Source organism: Fusarium oxysporum, chromosome 10 (assembly GCF_000149955.1).
Source record: "Fusarium oxysporum f. sp. lycopersici 4287 chromosome 10, whole genome shotgun sequence".
In the NCBI taxonomy this organism is placed as follows: domain Eukaryota; kingdom Fungi; phylum Ascomycota; class Sordariomycetes; order Hypocreales; family Nectriaceae; genus Fusarium; species Fusarium oxysporum.
Genome location: NC_030995.1, coordinates 545,412 through 566,155, shown reverse-complemented (window position 1 = coordinate 566,155; position 20,744 = coordinate 545,412). Strand labels below are relative to the sequence as shown.

At 47.7% G+C, this 20,744-nt stretch overlaps 10 protein-coding genes across 12 annotated transcripts; 7 read left to right on the top strand and 3 right to left on the bottom strand.

The window, feature by feature from the left end:
- The first annotated feature begins 1,752 nt into the window (after positions 1-1,752).
- On the top strand, positions 1,753-3,605 carry FOXG_13775 (uncharacterized protein). The gene is made up of 5 exons (XM_018393788.1): positions 1,753-2,202; positions 2,258-2,294; positions 2,361-2,820; positions 2,898-3,028; positions 3,075-3,605. The coding sequence occupies exons 1-5, from the start codon at positions 2,044-2,046 to the stop codon at positions 3,428-3,430; spliced, it is 1,143 nt and encodes a 380-aa protein (XP_018253114.1). The 5' UTR covers positions 1,753-2,043; the 3' UTR covers positions 3,431-3,605.
- Positions 3,606-4,105: 500 nt separating this feature from the next.
- Positions 4,106-7,710, bottom strand: FOXG_13773 (uncharacterized protein). Of its 2 annotated transcripts, none has more exons than XM_018393785.1 (2): positions 6,434-7,710; positions 4,106-6,386 (listed from the first exon to the last, which is right to left on the bottom strand). In XM_018393785.1, exon 1 carries the CDS (start codon positions 7,435-7,437, stop codon positions 6,694-6,696), a length of 744 nt encoding a protein of 247 aa, XP_018253111.1. In that variant the 5' UTR covers positions 7,438-7,710; the 3' UTR covers positions 4,106-6,386; positions 6,434-6,693. The 2 variants fall into 2 exon arrangements, with proteins under 2 accessions (XP_018253111.1, XP_018253112.1); XM_018393786.1 differs by having other exon boundaries at positions 5,773-6,362.
- On the top strand, positions 4,137-6,433 carry FOXG_13774 (uncharacterized protein). The gene is made up of 2 exons (XM_018393787.1): positions 4,137-5,083; positions 5,131-6,433. Exons 1-2 carry the CDS (start codon positions 4,168-4,170, stop codon positions 5,853-5,855), a joined length of 1,641 nt encoding a protein of 546 aa, XP_018253113.1. The 5' UTR covers positions 4,137-4,167; the 3' UTR covers positions 5,856-6,433.
- A 959-nt stretch (positions 7,711-8,669) lies between the features above and the next one.
- On the bottom strand, positions 8,670-11,277 carry FOXG_13772 (uncharacterized protein). 2 transcript variants are annotated; one of them, XM_018393783.1, is made up of 7 exons: positions 10,944-11,277; positions 10,755-10,887; positions 10,514-10,705; positions 10,309-10,460; positions 10,018-10,256; positions 9,699-9,970; positions 8,670-9,652 (listed from the first exon to the last, which is right to left on the bottom strand). In XM_018393783.1, exons 1-7 carry the CDS (start codon positions 11,143-11,145, stop codon positions 9,430-9,432), a joined length of 1,413 nt encoding a protein of 470 aa, XP_018253109.1. In that variant the 5' UTR covers positions 11,146-11,277; the 3' UTR covers positions 8,670-9,429. The 2 variants fall into 2 exon arrangements, with proteins under 2 accessions (XP_018253109.1, XP_018253110.1); XM_018393784.1 differs by having other exon boundaries at positions 8,670-9,970.
- Positions 11,278-11,989: 712 nt separating this feature from the next.
- FOXG_13771 (uncharacterized protein) lies at positions 11,990-13,314 on the top strand. The gene has a single exon (XM_018393782.1). The coding sequence runs from the start codon at positions 12,003-12,005 to the stop codon at positions 13,164-13,166; it is 1,164 nt and encodes a 387-aa protein (XP_018253108.1). The 5' UTR covers positions 11,990-12,002; the 3' UTR covers positions 13,167-13,314.
- Positions 13,315-13,626: 312 nt separating this feature from the next.
- FOXG_13770 (biphenyl-2,3-diol 1,2-dioxygenase) lies at positions 13,627-14,267 on the top strand. Its single transcript, XM_018393781.1, has 2 exons — positions 13,627-14,063; positions 14,123-14,267. The coding sequence occupies exons 1-2, from the start codon at positions 13,657-13,659 to the stop codon at positions 14,142-14,144; spliced, it is 429 nt and encodes a 142-aa protein (XP_018253107.1). The 5' UTR covers positions 13,627-13,656; the 3' UTR covers positions 14,145-14,267.
- A 1,832-nt stretch (positions 14,268-16,099) lies between these two features.
- FOXG_13769 (uncharacterized protein) lies at positions 16,100-17,108 on the top strand. The gene is made up of 2 exons (XM_018393780.1): positions 16,100-16,442; positions 16,493-17,108. Exons 1-2 carry the CDS (start codon positions 16,172-16,174, stop codon positions 16,924-16,926), a joined length of 705 nt encoding a protein of 234 aa, XP_018253106.1. The 5' UTR covers positions 16,100-16,171; the 3' UTR covers positions 16,927-17,108.
- Positions 17,109-17,509: 401 nt separating this feature from the next.
- Positions 17,510-18,472, top strand: FOXG_13768 (uncharacterized protein; the record flags this gene model as incomplete). Its single annotated transcript, XM_018393779.1, has 1 exon — positions 17,510-18,472. One exon carries the CDS (start codon positions 17,510-17,512, stop codon positions 18,470-18,472), a length of 963 nt encoding a protein of 320 aa, XP_018253105.1.
- Positions 18,473-18,760: 288 nt separating this feature from the next.
- On the top strand, positions 18,761-20,028 carry FOXG_13767 (uncharacterized protein). Its single transcript, XM_018393778.1, has one exon. It carries the CDS (start codon positions 18,816-18,818, stop codon positions 19,785-19,787), a length of 972 nt encoding a protein of 323 aa, XP_018253104.1. The 5' UTR covers positions 18,761-18,815; the 3' UTR covers positions 19,788-20,028.
- FOXG_13766 (uncharacterized protein) lies at positions 19,898-20,716 on the bottom strand. The gene has a single exon (XM_018393777.1). The coding sequence runs from the start codon at positions 20,460-20,462 to the stop codon at positions 20,007-20,009; it is 456 nt and encodes a 151-aa protein (XP_018253103.1). The 5' UTR covers positions 20,463-20,716; the 3' UTR covers positions 19,898-20,006.
- Between the last annotated feature and the right edge of the window lie 28 nt (positions 20,717-20,744).

Genomic DNA, 20,744 nt, shown 5'->3' with positions numbered 1-20,744 from the left:
CACTTCGGGACTTTGAGGCTGAGATGAAACACAGGGTTACAGGAACCCCTTTCGGCCCCTTGACGGGTAGATACTGTAGCGTCTCTTGTTGCACAGAGCCAACACAGCCAACAGCTTCGAATGCTCAACGAATGCTACCATGTCTGAGCCCTGTCGATCATCTATCCTCGTGACAATCTAATGTCCGAGTCATCATTCAGCCTAGCAGATACCAATATGACATTCTTGTATCTCCCATAGGCATATCAGGGTCCAATTTGTTCTCGGCGAGCGTTGGTTCTGCAACGAACTGCATTAGAACCCTCAGCTAGCATAAGTACTCTATTACTATGTCGATCTTTTACCATATTTACAAATGAAGAAAGTTAAATCCTGGATCTTCATTACGCCGGCCGGCAACCTGTTTTCATTATTCACACGACTCAGTCCCCATCTTCATTTAGTAATTGTGGCGTCAAGCTTTCCTAGCCTCCCCGGCAGTGACATCCCAACGACATGGGTTGTGGGCTGGAAAATAAGGCAGCGAATTGCCGCCCAATTGTAGCAGTGGCCCAATGCCTCATTGTAGAGGTGAAATGGCGAGCTAGATCAAGAGTAAGGCCTTCTCAAGGGTCTTAGCTGGATGCTATACGCGTTTATTAACTCACTGGGCATGCCCAAAGTTCAAGGCCTACATTTTGAACTGAGAACGTCTTTCCAGATGAAATAGAACTTGAATACTCCTATTGAATGCTCCTTGTATCTCTTTCGGGCATTTTCCCCTTTCAGCCCGATTTAAAGGCTCCTCAGGGAGCAAGAAACGTCGACGGTAAATCAAGGTGCCAAAATTGTTAGTCTAAAGGTCTACTATATCCATATCCAATCTACCTAAGTTTATCCAAAATTCATCAAAGTCTTTTGTCATTTAGCATAGAAGTCGGAAGCTTTCTTGCTCCCCCTAGGCTATCTCCACCTCACTGAGAGATCTTCTACACAACGAGCTAAGAACTCGAGATTGACCAACACCAACGAAGTGATTACCGATATCTTGATAGCCCATGCGATCGAACCGGTAATGGCTGTTTCACAAAGAAGCCTAAAGTCATCCTAATCGAGCTGTAGCTTCGGTCATCAATAATTGCCAAGCATAGCCAAGGTAACCCCCGCGTCGATTATGACTCGGACCCTCTTTCATATGCCGTTAGGGGTTCGATATGCCAAGACGGCGCTAGCATTACTCGACAGCTGTTTACGTACAGCAATTTAAACTTTCGGCATTTTCCCTGGCGTACGAACTGATTACTCGTCTCGTTTCAGTTAAGGCTGCATGCTTCCTAAGTGCCGCCCAAGCCAAAACCCCCCATCAGAAGAGTGTCTGAGATTTCATCAGTGGCGTACGGGAAGTCAGCATTCTATCGGATATTCCCAGCTGAAGAGATTCCCAGCAGATCAATATGCCAAGATTCTCCCCTAACGGCTCATCAAATCCACAGCAAACTTTATCCGGAGGATCCCCCCTGTTTGTGTTTTTCCTTCTCTTCTCTTCCAGGGTGAAGCCCCTACACTGAGGAGTCAGAATATGACACAGGACTTGTTACGACGTCAGGAATGGGCATGTGACGAATGAGAGGTGCCGGAAGGATATCATCCTACCTGGGCACAATGTCGATCGACAAGGTTCCCCGGAGACGGTCTGTGAGATCTACAGTCTAAATACGACGTCGTCTGTTTTTAGCCCGTCTTTCTGCTGTTGGTCTTGAGTTAGTGCACTGACAGTTCGAGAAAATGAGTAGTAATGCCTTTTCCCCTGTTTCTTCGTCTTTGTAGTGCTGTAGATCCTATTTCTTAGCTTCTTCCTCATTACATCTCGTGCCTTGATTGTCTTCCCATTTTATTCTTATAGATATCAGCCCTGCGGGACTTTTTCTTTTTCGTTTATCTCTTTCTCCATTTACCAGCGACCGGGTAATTGGGCAGACCCATCGGTACTGATACATCATATGTCTTAGTATCCCTCTGCTTTATCTTCTTCTGCCACTCTTTTTTTCCATTCACTCGCCGACAATGGCTACCGCAACACACTACACACCCGATGCTGGGGTGATGAGCTCTCAGATCATCACTTATTCTGTCGCCACAGCTCTCTTGGTCTGTCGTCTGATATCTCGAAGGCTTACACACGTCGCATTGTGGTGGGATGACTTTTTCGCGATGCTCTCCTGGGTGAGTTGTACTTATCCCTCTGTTGGTATCCACTTACTGATCTTTCTCTCCCAAGACCTCTGCCTCTCTCTACTTTGGCTTCACGATTTACTGTACGTATATGACCATCTTCAGACTCATCGATCTTGTCAAGTCACATCTTGCTAATCTCTCTCCAGGGGCCGTGAAAATGGGTCTTGGTCATGTGAAGGCGGACGTTCCTCTACCAGCCGAGAGAGTTGAGGAGTACGCTCGATTCGGTCTATTTATTGCCGAGTTCACATACGCAATGTCCCTTGGCTTTTCCAAGCTTGCTATCCTTGGTTTCTACTGGCGCCTATTCAGTGTCTCAAACATCCGAATGGGAATCCGTATCCTTCAGGGATGCACTGTGATCTGGCTCACCATCCGAACTTTCATGACCATCTTCCACTGCATACCAGTCGAAGCCTACTGGAACCACAACATCAAGAACGCCGTATGCAACATCGACCCTGCCAAGTTCATGTTTGGTACGACGCTGGTACATCTTATGCTCGAGATTGCTGTGTTGTCGTTGCCTGTATTTCAGGTCAAGAGCCTCAAGCTTCGCCCGGGACAGAAGGTCGCTGTCGTCGCTTTGTTCATGTTTGGTATCTTGTAAGTCTTGGTCATCTTGACCTCATCATCTCTGGTTGCCTTGTGTTAGTAGGAAGCTAACTTGGTCTCCCTTATAGCGTTTGTATAGCTTCGATCATTGTGCTTATCGAAGCAATCAACCTCAATCCCAAGACGACTGAAATGGCGAGGGATATTAGGGGAGTCATTATCTGGGCAGGCACAGAAGCCTACCTCGCAATCATCTCTTGTAAGTAGCATAACATGACCACTGACCTTGATGCTAACCTTGACAGCTTGTCTCCCTATCATCCGACCTATCTTCCGCAAGGTCATCTCGAGCTCGATACTTTCATCGAAGTCCAACTCAACTGGTCCCAATCCTATCAGCGGCTTGACTAGCAGCCGGGGTATCAAGCTTACCAACGTTACTCGAACAAAAGAAATCGACGACAATAGTTCGCAGCGACAGCTTGCCGAGCTTGAAAACGGATCGTCTGATGATATGAACTTTCATGGCTACCCAGAGCGTGTCGCCAATCACAACACTGTCATCACTAGTTGCGCCGATGAGAGACCTAACAGCCACGCACACAATACAAGTGTACAGGGCATTCAAGTCAAGAATGAGACAAGAATATACTATGAGTAGGGGATCTTGGGGGAAGCTGGATTGAAGTATTCTTTTCTATTGGAGAATGAAGGAAGCCTCTTCAGGCTGGTATAGCGACTTGGCAATGTATGATATGAAGTATAATGATAGATACCAAACTTCGCACATATTGATACAGAATGTCTTTCTTCCAGCAAGAACAGTCAGAATTGTCATGTTAGGTCTTATAAATGGATACAGCTGGTGTATTCTCACTTATTTATCAGAAGCGTCCTGACAAGGCTCAGTGGAAAGTCAAAGCAATCATGGTGCCTTGGCATACTGCTTATGAATGAAAATCCCCAACGAGCTGTTACAAGGCACTTGTTTGCCGCAATGGACTTGAAAGCCCATTCCACACTTGAGATGGTGGAGAGCTTATCATTCTTTCATAAATAGACCAGATATTTGTGCCCAAGTCACTGATGATGACTTGATGACCCTTCCTGTATCATTTGTTCACAGTCGAACACGGCAATAAATATTCACAAACAACTTTCACTCTGAGCAATCGTGTATTTCTAACGCTCGAGGATCTGTGAATATGAAAGCATTATTAATTGCCTTTTAAACTCTCCCCGTGAGATGAGCTTTGTCTTGCTGACCTGACATGTCTTCGTCGACCTTGAAACCCGTGACGTCAATCCATCACGTGAAACCCCATTCCCATACGAGCCCACTTACGTATCGATATCATCAGGAACCTAGACTAACCGCCAGCGATTCCCAAACTCAAAATGGATCGCCTCTCAACTGAACTCCTCTCCATGATCGCAGCGGAAGCTGCTGCGTCTGGACCACAAATTGACATCAACACAGTCTTCGATGTCTGGGACTCTGATGACACGTTGAAAATTCCCCGAACGTTATCACGAGATAATTCCCTTGCTCCATTCGCCGCCGTTTCACACAATTGGCAGCTCGCTTTTGAACCGTTCACTTTTCATACCCTTGTCATCTCGCCGAAGAGGCTGGTTGAGGCGGCACAGCACGGGTATCTCACTCATCGACGGCTGGGGTATGTTCGCTTTATCGCAGTTCTCATCGCCTTTCCGCTTCCGCGACCGTGGGATACTCCCATTGTATTCTCCCCAGAACTAGATATAAGAAAGGACCTTTTCAGAGCCAGAGGTGATACCGGAGATGTCTCATCCGAGGATGAGGTCGAAGGAGTTGAAGAAGACGACGTTGATGGCGACGGTGACTATATTACTAGCGTAATCGACTTCCCCCATCCAAGAGACAGAGGCTACGATAGAGTATTCGCCAAGATCATAAGAATTCTCTTCAACACCCTCAAATTGGCTCCTGTCCACGAGAATCACCAACCATACATCGATATACGGCTCGGCTTCCCAGTCCCTCGGGAATACGGACTAAGCCGCATTTCCGGCCCTGAAGAGATGGAAGCAAATACCCTAGAAGGCCCTTGGCTTACAACCGTCTATCTCAGTATGAACCACGACGGTGAGGAGCTACCAGAATTGCCGTCCATAGCTTCATGCAGTTTTGAACTCGTCTCGTGGAGTTTGTGCTTCGAACCTCACACGGCATGCATCATTGGAAGCAAGATGCCGTGTCTGAAGAAACTCAAACTTCATCTTAGTGATAGAGAGTTGAAAGATCAAGGTCTAAGAAATGAGCTGAGAAATAGTAAGGTCTCCATGGGCTACACACCTGAATCGCTGACAGTTCTGTAGAGCTCGCAAGTTCACTGTCTATCTTGCCACAGAGCATCTACGACTTCGATTTTCATTATTCACGAGGTATATCACGGGATCACTCGCACATACCCACGAGTATACTAGATTCAGAAGAAAACTACGATAACCTTAGCCAAGCGCTCTTCAACTTCTCGCAGCGCGAGAACACAACGCGATTCTCGGCGAAGGGAAGTTTCGAACTGACTATAATGGGTCCATCAGAAGAAGTTCTGTCTGGCTGTCTCGGCTGGTCGAAACTCGAATACTATGAGATCGGGTTTCTTGCGATAACCCCCGCTGGAAAGTGGCTCGCGGTACCCTATAAGGACGATCCGAACACTGACATTTTCAAAACCAAACGATGGGGTGCACCGAGTGGGCGGTCGCGAGGTTATTTCTCAAGTTTCGTCGTCAATGAATTCAGAGGTCCAATTGATCCAGACTATGCACATGAACTACTCTGCGCGGCAGGACAGGCAGCTTCTCACATGCCCCGGCTACAACGAATGGTTATCAATGTCGGTGTGATCGGGGGCTACAGGGCCTCTTACAACAGCGCCAAAGTTGAGCCTTGCATGAGAATTGTTGGGAAGAAGCTGCAGCTGCCGATGGAAGACATGCTTCGAATTTGGCGTCGCGTAGCGCATGAGCATGATCACAAGTTCGTCCTTCGTTGGAAGGACACAGCCAGGATAAAAACGAGAATGGAAAATTTCGAGTAATTTGGTCATGGGATTTCTATATTAAGATCATAGATGATATATGAGAATCAATGGGTATCAATGTTGCTGGTCGGGTCCCGTGTTTGCCCCTGGTAAATGAACTGTCCTTAATCCTGAACTCCTCCCAATGATACGCTGTATTGCAAATGAGACAATTCTGTTCAATTCGAGGTCGCTCTGCGCCTCTTTCTAGGGGGGCGTCATCCTCGTAAATAAAATGGTTGGTCCCGAAACCATATTGTACGTAGCCAAGTCGTCACCGAGTTGTGTCAGAAGACGCAATGTCAACCCCAACTCAAGCGCCGTATGACGAATGGCGAGATGAGTGAAACGACGCGGCTAAAGTTATTTATTGCCGAGGTGGCTTTGTGGCGCTATTAGCTTACGGAAGCCTCAGTGTCGGGTGATGGCTTCGGCATTTGCAGTTGGGGAACTCATAGCAGCGGTGAGGGTCGTGCTTCAGTGGCTGTTTGAAGAGCTTACGGAGGCGTTGTAGTTATGAGCTGTCTATGTGGCGTGTGAGTAATTGTTCTGCGATGCGTTAGAATTGAAGGGCGAGATAAGGGAGGGTTACTTACAGTAGTCGAGAAAGTGTAGAGGGTTGGCCTTTTGGTGACGGCCTCCCGACTGCGACGATGCGTTGGTATCGTATTGTTGTACGTGGTTCATCTGAATTGGAGCGACGTTCATTTGAATGGGAACGTCGCTTCCTGTTCGTGTAGAGGAATTTCGTTCGATGGATTGACATTCGATGTGTGAAGGGTCTGGCGGTGGGGTTTCGGGTTCGCCGACTACGTGCATGCAATTGCAGTCGCTGTGCTGGACGAGTAGCAACAATTTATTCAGCACCACGAACTCCATCTTTAGTTTTATGCTGTACACGACGGGCTTGTAGGTTGTTTGGATGTTGAAGTGGCTCATGTACTGCGTGAGGATGAGGCTGATGTCGAGGAGGATGACGAGGATGTTGACGATGATGAGGTATCGCATGATCTTGCGCTCCATTTCTTGCCCACGGCGAAGATCGGTTTGAGGCCCCGCGACGTTCCCAGATGTATAGGCCTGAGATGATTGTTTCTTGGATGCAGAAGCCGGCCAGTTGAATGCGCTCGTAGACGTTGAAGGCTCCGATGAAGTGGGCCGAGTGTTTGGTGTTGCTTCCGAGGAAGAGGACTGTCGTCGGAACATGTAGTATGAAGAAGTTGATGATGATCATGTATAAAACCCATCGCGTCTTCGACTTATCCTCAACGATGAGATGTAGTCGAGAATACAGCACGACAGATTGACCGGTGACCATACCATACCAGCCCACGCACGTCAAAACGCAGAGCAAAAAGTTGGGCCCCAAGCTGTAGTACCTCAATATGACCACGATACTGTGCAGTAATATCCCAAGGGTCGCTACCACCATGCTCCAGAAATAAAGACCATCGTGCCGTTTGAAGCGATTCAGTAGCGAGATGATGATCTCGAGACAGTTGTAGCAAGCTATGGCGAAGAGGCCCGCGATGACCATGTTGACCAGCAACGACGCGACAATTGGCCCCGTCTGGCCTGTCTCCCCAGACTCAGCGGCCATGGTTTCGGCGGTTCCGACGGACGTACGACGGTCATTAAGGAAAGGTAGATTGAAGTTGGTACGGGTGCATCGTGAACAGTTGGCAGCTCTTGGCGAAAGGGAAGAAGAAGAAAGACAAAGAGGTTGGGTGCTACGTTAATATGGATGGCTCCCCGTGTCGATCTGGCGCGTCATCTTTTGTGTGGCCGCTCTTTCATTCATTAATACGAATAACCTGTTCAGTCAATCGTCATCAGCTTCCCCCCCCTGCATGGGGGCATGCGAACGGACCTAAAATTGATGCTTCAAGGATGTAACCGCTAAAAGCTCAAGCGTAAACCTGGACATGATTCAAGGCCCGCAGACGTTATTGTTAGCCCAGTCATTCATGTCTCAGCCATCAAACATGTGCTCGTGGCTTGAACAAGGTTAGCAACGAGCAATGGTTGGGTTAAACGAAGAACGAGCACGTAAAACTCGGTCAGTCCCAAGCCTCAACTGTCCAATTGGCATGGGGTGATTTGCCAATGAAACAAGACACGGACACACCCATCCGTTGGGCCGGTAAAAGTTTAACCAGGGGGAGGGACGAGGCATGAGGGTCTATCGACGCGCCAACCGCGTTGGGTAAAAAACTCCCTCAACCCCCATGAAATATCTTAATATAACCTCTTGTCCACGGCTCTGCCAAGTATGTGAGCTGTCAAGTTGTGACATTCTGCCAGTTCGAGTCCGGAAGCTGGGAGAGGTCATCGGGAGAGGACAATGTCATCAGGAGAAATGCTGCAAGGATGAATGACAAGGGGACCAGTATTTAGAGTTTACATGCAAAACCACGAAATATCCTTGAGTGACAGTCTCAGCCTGCAAACGTCGAGACTGCTGCAACTTTACCAGTAATTCATGTTTCAAATTTCAGGCGTAGAGTTTAAACAGTCAGATACATGTCACAGTCAATCGCCTCGAGTTAGAGCAGTAAAAAGTGACTGTCATGAAGCAAGAGTCGAGGCGAATGACTCGCGATATGCATGAATTAAGCGTAGGTCACAGCGCAGCGCCCGTAGCTTGGAGCCCTCGGAAAATTCCATGCCCGCCAGTGATGATTGATCGAGATGCATTGTCAATCAATGCGACGTCAATTTTATGCTCTCGTTGTTGTAGATTACGCAATGGTAAGTGCTGTCTCAATTGGGAGTCCATCACAGAACGCCTCTCAGCACTTGCAAGGGTAGGAGTACCGAGTTCCGTCGCACGGAACGGAACTACCGAGGCCAAGACTCTTTGTTTCTTCAATGCAGAATTGAGGCAATTTCTTATCCCGCTTTTGCTGACAGATACGGATACAGAATGAAGAATTAAGCTTTGGGTTAGGATAAACTTGTCAGATTTCACTGCCACTTTTTTCTTTAATGCCTAAACCCGCCAGCTCAGCTCCAGCCCCGCCCCCTGTTACAGTCAAAGCAGCAAAGCAGCCTACCAATTTCCAACCGCGAGCTATTGCCCTCCGCCTCAAAATTAGACCCCCCAATATACGAAATCCGCTTCAATCAAATCACCTGCCTGACAGCTCATGTGTAGCACATCTGCAAGGGACGATATTACTTTCCCCATTCAGTATCGTTCGTTTCCATGATCTCCCCGGGGCGCGAATCTCACCGGGCGATGCTTCCGGGAGGAGCCTTGGGCACCAAGTGGCCTCTGAGCTGAGGGGGGAATTTAGTGGCAAACTTTAAGCATACATGTTAGGTTTGCTTATGCCAAGTTGAGTAACACCGAGATTTTGCATCGTCTCTGATCGACTTGGATCCTTGCAATGACAGCTGTTTTTGGGGTTCACGATGCTTGGCGCTGCATGTTCTCTATGATATGGCCGTCGCTCTGTTCCCAGGGGTACTCTTGCTCCACTGACCGGATTAATCGTTCGTGGTGTGGCGATCTTGGCGTAATAGCGGCTTTGAACGGCTCGGGGTGGCTGATCATCCCGAGAGTAAATAGGGAGTTCAGGGTTGAGCATCATTCTCGTCTTTTCTGATATGCTATACAGCGAGTGACTGGATCGATGTTGTAGAAACAATGCATATCGGCTATAGACACGCACCTGGGCATACGCGGACGCCTAAAGACGAACGTGTACATGTGCGGATCTTGTTCAGGTTGATTGCCGTCGGTAGACAAGAACCGTTCTGGGTTAAAGCGCATTGGCTCGTGGTGGACCTCAGGGTCATGGGCAAAGTACCTACGCACTGCTAAGTCAAGGCCAGATGCCGACAAGAAGTACTCACCAGATATTGGGCATGATCAGTGCGTCTTTGGGAACAAAGTATCCTTCAAACACATCATCTACAGTGCTTGTATGAGGCAGCCCCATAGGGGCGACTGGATGCCATCGAAGAACCTCCTTGACTATCGCATTGACATAAGGAAGACTTTGCCGATCTGAACAATTAGGTAGTCTCTCGTTGCCGATTACGCCGTCAATCTCCTCTTGGGCCTTCTTCTGGACATCAGGATACAATATCATTGCTAGAAAGAAAAGAGAAATGGAAGAGACAGTCTGCCACGTCAGCGAATGTTCCTCATAATATACGCCCAGCAACGTACCGTATCAGCCCCGGCAGCGTACAGTGACAAGGCCGACCACTTGGTCGTAAACCTCGCTTCCTCAGTCGAATCTCCCACTTCAAGAAGCCGTGAGACAAATGAGTTGTCTTGCTTGCCCGATGCGTGCTGATGCTTGACAAAAGCATAAGGCTTTTCAGTAAGATCGTCCAGCTCTGAAGACCATTTCTTGGCAAGTCTCTTGAAGTTCGCGCCCGGAACCCAGTCTGGTACGTATCGTACTGAGAGCGTCAGTGGTTTGCACAGGCAGGGGTTGTGTTTAAGGCAGCTTACATAGGGGCAGTATATCAACTAGAAATGCACCCGGCACACCAGCTGCTGTTACATCGTCCATGGCCTGGCCCGCCATTTTGATGAGAATGTCTTCTTTGGAAGGCTCAGCTGTATATCCGTAAGCGATTTTCAGAATAACCGAGCCCGCTTCCCTTAGCAATGTTAGCGTAGTCCCCCAACTTCACTGAGAGCTGAGCAAACCGACTTCCTGATATGGTCCATGAACCTCTCTGGGTCGTCTAAGACATGCAGTAGGAAGTGAGCAACTTCAGCTTCTTGCAGCCTATCATACTTTGCTGCGGCCCTTTTCGATCCGATAATGCGGGCCATGTTCTTCCGATACGTTCTGAAGCGATCGTTATATGGCGAGAAACCAAGTGAGTTTTCCCAGCCGACCCTATATACATCAGCCGTACTACTCTATCACAAAGTTAATCATCACTCACATTTCGCCCGCCATCATGATCTTGGGTCTGGAGGAATGTTTTGCGGATCTTTTATCCAGCAGCTGTGATGCAAGTTTCCAGTTGTTTATGATGATGATCGTCTGCCCCATTACCGTGATAGAGCTGATAGGTCCTGGTCGTTGTCAGCAGATGGCTCGCTGTGTACTCTATTTTTACTGGAGGTCGTACCATAGAGGTCCTTGAACTTCAACCAGTGATGCGCTTCAAACACGCCAGGCGGCGGAAGATGGCTCAGATTTCCTAACAAAGGAAGACCTTTCGGCCCCGGAGGAAGGGGAGGCCTCTTTGAGCCATTTCGGATCACTCCAATACTGATATAAAGAAGAAATCCAAGGGCAACCCCCGAAAAGAAGGTCGATATCTCAAACATGATCACGGTACTTCAACAAACGATGAAAAGGACACAAAGAAACCAGCAGCAGGAAATGTCAGATATATGTTTCACATGCATTCCTATTCAGTCAACACACATCATATTGAGGGGCTAATCTTGGAGTCTGACAAGAATCGTATCACCGTGCATATGCAGCCCGTTTCCTGCCGAATCATCGACTTTGTATTTCGCTGGTGATTCATGCGGTTAATGTCTTCGTGTTCCAGACAAGTAATACACTCCACTGCTGAATGGAAAGTCTTGCTTTTCTCGGAAGGTACCCCTCGGAAGTTGCTTCTTTATCGTCTGATGATGTTGGTTCTGCTCGGAATCTCGGAGGGGCATTGCCAAATTAGGGATTTGCTGCGGTGGTATGTTTACATTCGCGTCGTCATACCTGCATATGGTCGAATATAGGGCTTAGGCTCGGATTTAGGCAATAAAGCAATAATAAAACAAGCTTAAATATAACAACTACATATACGCGCTGCATCATAACTTGGGCATGGTAAGCGACGAGGCTAATTAAGCATAAACATCTGCCTCAATCCGTATCTTGGCAACTTGCAACAGGGTCGCTGAGCCTTACGATAAACCAACAATTGTTGGACTAGTCAGAGAACTTCAGCCCGACTTTCTGGTAAGTATGCCCAATACTCACCAAAACGCCAAGCCATGCTGCCTATGCACTTCACCACTCACGATCATGAGCGGGAGCCGGACCAGGATAGTTATCCACTTCACGAGGCAGCTCCATAAGCGCTAGGCGAAGTTGGTGAGCAGAACGACTCATTTAAACCGCGAAGAGCTGTCAAAATCGACGTGGCTTTCTGGCTAAACTTCTCTCAATTACTATGTCTTCACACCGAACACTAAATACTCTTCCCAGTGAGATCCAACTCCAGATCTTTTCGCAGATCACAGCCCATGACCTTAGCACCATTGCTCGAACCTCAAAGCGCCTCAACGAAATTGCAACACCGCTTCTTTGGACTGACATTGAACTCCACGAGGATGGCTACCATGAGTCCAGGCACGAGCTCAAAGTTCCTCCTCCAGCGCGAGATCCAGCGCGCCGGCCTTATCATTCCAAGCAGGAATGGGGAAACGGGCAAGGTGCGCGTATGAAAGCTGCTCAGTTCTTCGAGATACTGCAAATAATGCATAAAGAGAACCCGAATCGTTTGCAGCAAATCACCCAGCGTGTAAGGCTTTTTTGTTCCGTGATTGATCCCTCGTGGAGGCCCGTGGATAAGGATAATGACTCTGTGGATACTGAGGCCATTCAAGTCTGGCATCTTTTGCCATATTTCTCCAACTTGGAAACTTTGGAACTATACGGAGACTACTATTATTCTCAAGAAGCCGAGGAGCAAGTTTCTGAAATTCTTGGATCTCCTCCCAAACTTCGATTCCTCAAGCTCTCGGGTTACATGCCGCCAGAAGTGCCAGTATGGCTTCTTAAAGCAGGAGCTACTCTAGAACGCCTGGAACTCGATATGTTGGACCGTCCCATCTCAACATATCTATCGAATGATCCTCATTTTACTCCCCTTCCATGCGAGAAGATAAATACGGATGATGGAAGTGTTTCCGAGTCAGACTACGGAAGTCTGGCCGACGACATGATCATCCCTCGACCCCTGGGGAACACTTTCACAGACTATGGTGACTACAAGTTGAATTTACCGAAACTAAAGCATTTGTTTCTTGGCCAGCCGGCAGAGTCATGCTACACCAACGATTTCGCAACATATAGTTGGTCAAAACGCGCCGAGTCAGCTTGCTACGACGATTGGCTTAGAATTCTAGAGGCTTCTATGAAAACACTTGAGACACTCGTTCTGGAGCAAAGACCAGCGGCTGATTATATCGAAGGTGATGGTTACAGCGAAGACATGTGGATGGACGAAAGGGCATGGTCTCATGCAAGTGAGATACTTCTTGAGATGGTGGAAACAGTTATGTCTTCTGAGACGAGCCAGCTATGCTTGAGCGGGTATACCTATATGGTATAGTCGCTGGTTTAGAAGAAGATGGTACGCCGTTTTTGGATTTCCCTGCGGGCAAGTTTATGCAATTTCTGAAGGACCGTGGGGTCGAGTGTGAAGCGAGACGGGGAAAGTGGTGCTTTTTTGATAGACAATCTGGATCTGTGGATTGGTGCCCTTGGAATGCGGCGTATGAGGATGAAGAGGAGGAGGAGGAGGATATGGACGAGGACAAAGATGAAGATGCAGAACCAAAGGCGAAGTGGGATACTGTACTAGCCAAGGTTTGAAAACTGAGGACTTGTCACATTTAATTTGAACCATTCTTAGTAAGGGTTGACGAAGATGGACTGAAAATCTATTTCTTTCATCAGTGGTTCACTTCCATCGGCCAGTTCTCAACCATCCCCGAGGCATCTCGGTCTCTCTAACACAACGCCGTACCCCACATTCATAAAAGGCATTGCGTAATGATCAAGCACTTCCAACCTCCAAACAATCAACATCAACCTTCACAATGTCCTCCTTCGCCGTAGTAAAAGACATCGACCACCTCGTCCTAACATGCAATGACATCCCCGCCACCATAGAGTGGTACATCAAATATCTCGGCATGAAGTCCGAGACCTTCACATCAGCAACCGACCCATCGTCTCCACCTCGCAGCGCCTTGAAATTCGGCACTCACAAGATCAATCTTCATCAGCGCGGCAAAGAGTTTGAGCCCAAGGCTAGAACTGCCTTGCCTGGTACCGCTGATTTGTGCTTTATTATTGAGGATGGGACAGATCTGCAGGGCTTGATTGAGGGGTTTGAGAAGGAGGGTATAAAGGTTCTGGAAGGGGGGGAGGTTGTTGGGAGAACGGGGGCTATGGGAGGGATTAGGAGTATTTATGTTCGTGACCCTGACGGGAATTTGATTGAGTAAGTCTGAAATTTTGGTCGAAATGGCTATTTTGTGAAAATTTGCTGACTGTTCACAGACTTTCCCAGTACTCGACTTAAGGGCTGAGATTTGTCAACTTAGATTACCACTTTGTTCGGCTTTTTCTTTCCATGCGTGGGGTTCAAGTACATAAAAGTCCTCTATCGTCTTTTCTCTGTTTACATCCTGTGATTACGTCTCGCCTCATCACGATAAGCAACAGACTTCATGTTCTTCGTCGAATAACAACCTGAAGCCACATCCTAGAGAGTGGTCTTAGCCATCTAGAAGCTCTGTGTGACTACTACTAACATCCAATGGATTGGTATTTGAATAGTCTGACTTTGCACAAATTTACAGTGGTCCAGGAGGAACAAACTCCACATGCCAAGGACGTATCGTGGGTCATTGTGTTTTGTGCAAGTCCATGAGACTTCTAGCCTCGTCTCTTGAACGTGTTCACCTAGAGAATATGGTGCCTTGGCCTGGCAGAATCTTCCAGTTGGAACAACATCGAATTGTTCCACCTATCGCCTCAGGATATGTTTTTGGGCCACAGATGCGTCAAGCTGTACTTTTATATAGGTATATTTAGGAGTTGTACAACATACCCAAAAGCTTACGTACAAACATATCAGAAACTTGGAGACGAAGTATATATATGATTGCTATAGATTATGCATACCTAGTTACAACAAAGTGGCTGGCTGAACCGCTGCGCTTGAGTCGGAATTAGCGGAACTTGGCCCTCACCTTAACTCACGCAAGCCTCGCATGAATCCTGCCTCGGCAATCTCAGTTCCGGCATTCAGTTCCTTGGTAGCAACCTGTAATGCAACTGTCGTCATGACCAAGACCCATTGCAACTGGGCAGTGTCCTCCTTTTCCGATTCATATCGTAAGGAAAAGTGGGAGCGGCATCTTCAGAATAAGATCAGCGGGGACTATACCCAGAGTATGGTAGAGCTTATCTCCTATTCCCCATTCCAGTCCAACCAAGCTCCCGGTCACGATCTACCAAGTGCCGATCAGCCAAGGGCACGTGGGGCCAAATCTGGCTTTCGGTAGATCACTGGGAGGCCTACTGAAGCTGCGGCCAAGAAGTGGAAAGGCATACAAAGTAGGAGTATAGGGAGGCTTGGCATGATTCGCGACAACGCGAGGATAGTGGTATGTTTCTGACCTGTCTCTCCAAGCAGGAATCCATGAACCATTAGCCTGGTACCAAAACGTGCTCCATTCCCAGCTCTCCCTGATCCACATACTGCTCTACCAAATCACAGCCATGAAGCAGTAAATCGCATAAGCAAAGTTGTTGAGACTCCTGCAGTAGCGGCCATTAGATCGTACAGAAAGAGTCAAAGATCTTCGATTCCACTGAACCGAAATGCTGCAATTTCACCAGCACAAGTCAGTGATGCAGATCAAAACATAAAGGGAGGGGCTTGCTTTGCTCAGTGCGGCTAAGATCGACACTACTGGGCTGCGTAAGGCTAGGAACCTGGTAGGTCCAGCTCCCCACAGTTGGACTAGACAAAATTTCCGAAAAATAGGGACTGTAAGGGGGAAGTGATGTAGAGAGGTTGAGAAATGATGGCTGAGATGGTGTGTTTGAGAGGCGATGATCGCATTTTGCTGTCATTTGTGTGACGTTTAGTAGCGTCTTGTATTAATAGAAGGTCGCTATCAGATGTGAAGATATTCGGAATTCCAAACACATACAGGAAGGATGAGGAGCTGTAAAATCATGATAATATCAAGGTTCAGGGTAACTTCTACTTTTCCATTGCGATACAAGTGTTGAAATCGCTCAGAGCCCCATAAGGCGTGGATCTTACCTGAGACTCATGATGCCGCCAGCTCCCGGTGGGCTCAACACCACACTAACTATCACGACTCCATTCTACCAGAGTGATCGACAAGACTACCGACTTCTAGTGACATCGTCAATCTCTTTTTCAAGATACTCCCTTGGTAAGAAACCTCTATATAAGGACCTCTCTTCACCACGTCAAACCTATTCTCATCATCACATCATCCCAACTCTTCTCTACACCACACTCCTTTGAAAAACATTCTTTTAGTTTTCTTCTCAACCACATTCAAAATGAAGGCCACTTTCTTCTCCGTTTTCGCCCTCGCCATCTCGGCCATCGCCTCTCCTGTTCCTGAGATTCAGAAGGACACCCGCTCTGTTGAGCAGGTCAACGGTGCTATTCACAGCGCTGAGAACATCGTTTCCAAGGTCGGCGTTAAGCAGATCGTCGATGAGGCTACCAAATCTCCTGCTAAGCGTGCTGCTATCTCCAACCCTCAGGAGCTCATCACTGTTCTCAAGAGCGGTGTTAGCAACATCAACAAGAAGACCACTGGTCTGAGTAAGTTACATCTTGGAGTTTGATATTTGGGTTAGTACTAATGGGTTTAGACTCTATTGCTGAGAAGGTCAAGGCTGGTGATCTTACCAAGGACGCCGGTGCTACCAAGGCCATTCCTGGCTTCGAGTCCGTTCACTTCGAGCTTACTGAGATCGTCACCAAGCTTACTGGTGCTGCTGGTCTCGATGTTGCTGACTCTGATGTCGACACTGTCCTTAACCTCGTTGTCGTCCTTGTCTCTGAGGTTCTCACTGCTGTCAAGACCATCGTCACTGTTACCGGCCTCCGACCTCAGCTCATCTCTATCCTCCACTCTGTCTTCCAGATCCTCACCAAGGTTCTCGTCCTCGTCATTGGCCTCGTTTCCGCCATTGTTCCTGGTCTGGTTGCCGGTCTTACTCCTCTCCTTGCTGGTCTCGGCAACGGCGTTCTGGCTCCTGTCCTCCTTCCCATCACTGGCCTCCTTGCTAGCCTTGCTGTTTAAATGGCTTCCTCCTGGGTTCAGCTACATTAAGCATACTATGAGCACAAAACCTTTCGGATAGGCCGATAGCTACATGAACTTAATTCATAATTATGATATTACGGGGGAGGCATCTTGGGTTAATGTCTATGGCCAATGGTCTTCTTTGTATATAATTACTCTTACCAACAAAAGTTCACGATGTTACACTGTCGCACCTATCTCTTGTGAGGCACCACTAACCGATTTGCGAGTAAACACAATACACGTGTGAAGCAAATGATTGGCTGATCTATCTACTCATCGGATAATTGTGAGATTCGAAAAGATATATGTTTCCCTTTCAGATTCCTCATATCACTTAGTGCTGATTGGCGTCTGTCATCAGGGTTGAAAAATTTCTTGGTTTACGCCCTGTAGCTGACAAAACCTACGTCACATCAGAATGGGGTAAAATGAAGCTCAAACGGAAAGTCTTTCCATGATAAAACTAACTCGGTCTGTCTTGCGCCTTTCCATTGACATCAATCAAGCGGTCATAAAATCGTGAACATTTTGCAAGGCAACATCAACACAGCAATCTACGAACGACACTTGATACACCATGGCAGCATCGCGATCAGTCTCAATCACTTATGTCCCTGCGGACTGTGGATCTATTATTCCAGGCAAATCCAAAGCGCCTCAAGCATTCAGAGACGTTGGTATCGTTAGCAAATTAAGAGATGCCGCTGTGCCATCTGTCTCGGAGCACCATGCTTTAAAGGCGCCAGCTACTTTCTCAGCTACGACGTTCAGCGCAGGCGGTGCACGCAACGAAAACATCAATATTTCGGTCTGCGAAGACGTTGAGCGGACCATCAGCAAAAACTTCAAATCCTCTAGCAAACAACCTGAATTCCAGCTCGTTCTCGGCGGGGAGTGCTGTATGCTACCAGCTATCCTCTCAGCATTCTGGAAACATGCCGACTCACAGTCTCAGCCTAAACGTGTTGGTCTGATTTATATCGACGCCGATACCGACCTTACCTCTCCTACAGATCCAAGCTCTATTGGCACTTTTGCTGGGATGAACATGGCACATCTGGTTCGGTTGTCCGGTGCGCTTCCACGCATGGGGCAGTTCTCTCGTTCATCAGGCGAACCTGTCTGTGATGCTTCGAACACTGTCTTCTTTGGCACGAACATGTCTCTTCCTGGAAACAAACCAGAGCACTTCAAGTATCTTTTCGACAATAACTTCAAAGTCGTCAGCTCAGCATCCGTGGCGAAAGATCCTGAGCAGCGTGCAAGAGAAACACTTGAGTTTCTGCAAGACAAGGTTGATATCATTATGGTTCACTTGGATGTTGACTCGATTGACCCTGGGACATTTCCCTTGGCAAACGTTCCAAACTTTACTGGTGTGGAGTTTGAGAATATGATGAGAGCGCTCAAAGTGCTGCTTGGAAGTGAAAAGGTTGGAGGTCTCACTGTTGCGGAGGTTAACCCAGATCATGATCCTGGACTGAAGATGACTGAGAGATTGACTTCTCATATCGTGGAGATGTTGGCCGCACGAAAGTGAAGGTAGCTACGTAGCTAATTACTGGCCATAAGGTTAGACTTTAGACTGCTAACATACATAAATAGGACACGATAGAAAGTGAAGGTAGAGAAATATGCGCTGCATAAAATAGTTATCAATGCATGGGAAATTGACATTCAAAAGTTACACTATGGACGCTAGACCTGTATCAGAGTGTGAGAGGCAAGGCACAGGTTGACGTTGATAGGGCCGCATCCGCAGAGCATTCGTCACCTCGACCAACGCCCCCAAGTTCGGGCACGTCACAACTATCCCCGCTCTTTCATCGACACCGCCAAGACCATTACTCACTAACAACTATCATTTAAGACGAATAATCGCGATGGGTAATACATATTCTTTATTCTTTCCCCCAAGTCCACAGTTTACTGAGGAGGACCTCACCGCGCAGAATGGACGCGTCTTCATCGTCACAGGCGGCTACTCCGGCGTAGGTTTCGAGTTGAGTCGTATGCTCTATCAAGCTGGCGGATCCGTTTACATCGCTGGAAGATCGCAAGAGAAAGCAGAATCAGCTATCAAACAACTCAAGGAACAATATCCCGATGCAAGCGGCAGCCTGAGCTTTCTCAAGATAGCCCTCGATGACCTGGATTCCATAAAAGTAGCGGCGGAAGATTTCAAGTCGAGAGAATCAAGACTTGATGTCCTGTTCAACAATGCAGGAGTATCTAACCCTCCAGCTGGTTCAGTCTCAGCTCAGGGATATGAACTGAGTATGGCAACAAACGCCATCGGGCCTTGGTATTTCACGCAGCTTCTCGTATCAATTCTGAAAGAAACTGCAAAGAGCCAGCCCCCAGCTTCAGTTCGGGTAGTCTGGACGGCCTCCATCGTCACAGACCTCTCCGTCCCAAAGGGCGGAGTCAAGATGGAAGAAGTCATCAATCCCTCGAAAGACCAGCAAGTCAACTACACGAATTCAAAGACAGGAAACTGGTACCTCGCCAGCTTGCTCGCACATCAGATTGGATCTCATGGTGTCCTGAGTGTTTGTCATAATCCTGGAAATCTCCACAGCAACCTGCTTCGCCACATGCCGTCGATTATCGGTTATATCGTTTCGCCGCTGCTTTATCATGCAAAGTTCGGTGCTTATACCAACCTATGGTCTGGTCTTTCGCCGGGCTTACAGATTGAGGATGGAGGGAGGTTTATCTTGCCTTGGGGGCGTTTTCATCCGAACCCGAGGCCCGATTTGTTGGAGAACCTCAAGTCGAAAGAGCAGGGAGGAACGGGGACTGCTGCGGATTTTGTGGAGTATTGTGATAAGATTATTGCGGACTATCGGTAGACACCCCTTTGTTACTGAAATTCATGCTTTATACTTCAACGGACTTGTTTGGCATCATATGGCCCAATACCCCTGGGGGAACAGATCTTATGCCAAAGAGAGAGACTTGTAGCAAAGTCAACAGACTCCACGAGGCAAACTCGTAATTTTATAATTCTCTATGTTATTCTGAGAGTTGAGAGGGTCCCAATACTGAGTCCATCACTGCTATGTTGACCTCTACAGGTCCGGCGTATATCCAATAGCCTTGTTCAAATGATGCACATCCCAGTAAAACGGCATGATACTCTTTATAACCCCAGCCTCCAGGTCAACCTGAATGACCTGGCACAATGGGTACTTCAGCTGTTCTCCCGTCTTGCGAACCTTTAGGTGCAAATACCCGAGAGAGATGATGCGGTTTGAGCCCTCCTTTTCAAATATTTCGGGGTTCTGGACATGGACTTCGTCAAAGTACTCGGGCATAGACTTTGCCCATTGCAGGAAGCCATCATGTCCGGTGTATTCGCCAGCGAAGGGCAGTCCAGAAGTTTCTTTGAGAATAACTTCTTGGGATAGAGTTGCTGCCATGGCGCTGAAGTCGCGTTGGTCGGGTGGTGAGGCCATGAAGGTGCGCTCAGCCTCATAGAATGCATCGAGAATTGATCGCGCAGTGTGCTTTGTAGAGAACGCCATGTTGTGATGTAGTTGAAATGATGATGAGTCTTTTGAATGAAATGCTTGGTTGGGAGATGAAGAATTGCTTATAGAAAGCAGAAACACAATGCGAGGTCTTGCGGTGTATTTATTTGTTTTGCGAACAGAGTGCTTACTAACTGGAACTCATCTGACTTAAGAACATTGGGTTACATGCTGGGTTGTCATCAAATGGAGATGGCTTATTGCTATCTGAGGAGGATTCTCCAAGGAGTATTCCCCAAGGAGTTTGATGTAGTTTCCTGAATTGGCAACTGGGGG

Excerpts from the sequence above, each read along its gene's own strand:
- FOXG_13775 (XM_018393788.1), top strand. The coding sequence starts at position 2,044 with ATGGCTACCGCAACACACTACACACCCGATGCTGGGGTGATGAGCTCT. Across the intron at positions 2,203-2,257 it reads TTTTCGCGATGCTCTCCTGG|ACCTCTGCCTCTCTCTACTT; the intron begins GTGAGTTGTACT and ends TTCTCTCCCAAG. Across the intron at positions 3,029-3,074 it reads CTACCTCGCAATCATCTCTT|CTTGTCTCCCTATCATCCGA; the intron begins GTAAGTAGCATA and ends TAACCTTGACAG.
- FOXG_13774 (XM_018393787.1), top strand. The coding sequence starts at position 4,168 with ATGGATCGCCTCTCAACTGAACTCCTCTCCATGATCGCAGCGGAAGCT. Across the intron at positions 5,084-5,130 it reads AAGAAATGAGCTGAGAAATA|AGCTCGCAAGTTCACTGTCT; the intron begins GTAAGGTCTCCA and ends ACAGTTCTGTAG.
- FOXG_13773 (XM_018393785.1), bottom strand. The coding sequence starts at position 7,437 with ATGGCCGCTGAGTCTGGGGAGACAGGCCAGACGGGGCCAATTGTCGCG.
- FOXG_13772 (XM_018393783.1), bottom strand. The coding sequence starts at position 11,145 with ATGTTTGAGATATCGACCTTCTTTTCGGGGGTTGCCCTTGGATTTCTT. Across the intron at positions 10,888-10,943 it reads GAAGTTCAAGGACCTCTATG|GACCTATCAGCTCTATCACG; the intron begins GTACGACCTCCA and ends GACAACGACCAG. Across the intron at positions 9,971-10,017 it reads ACGCTGCCGGGGCTGATACG|ACTGTCTCTTCCATTTCTCT; the intron begins GTACGTTGCTGG and ends CTGACGTGGCAG.
- FOXG_13771 (XM_018393782.1), top strand. The coding sequence starts at position 12,003 with ATGTCTTCACACCGAACACTAAATACTCTTCCCAGTGAGATCCAACTC.
- FOXG_13770 (XM_018393781.1), top strand. The coding sequence starts at position 13,657 with ATGTCCTCCTTCGCCGTAGTAAAAGACATCGACCACCTCGTCCTAACA. Across the intron at positions 14,064-14,122 it reads CCTGACGGGAATTTGATTGA|ACTTTCCCAGTACTCGACTT; the intron begins GTAAGTCTGAAA and ends GACTGTTCACAG.
- FOXG_13769 (XM_018393780.1), top strand. The coding sequence starts at position 16,172 with ATGAAGGCCACTTTCTTCTCCGTTTTCGCCCTCGCCATCTCGGCCATC. Across the intron at positions 16,443-16,492 it reads CAAGAAGACCACTGGTCTGA|ACTCTATTGCTGAGAAGGTC; the intron begins GTAAGTTACATC and ends TAATGGGTTTAG.
- FOXG_13767 (XM_018393778.1), top strand. The coding sequence starts at position 18,816 with ATGGGTAATACATATTCTTTATTCTTTCCCCCAAGTCCACAGTTTACT.
- FOXG_13766 (XM_018393777.1), bottom strand. The coding sequence starts at position 20,462 with ATGGCGTTCTCTACAAAGCACACTGCGCGATCAATTCTCGATGCATTC.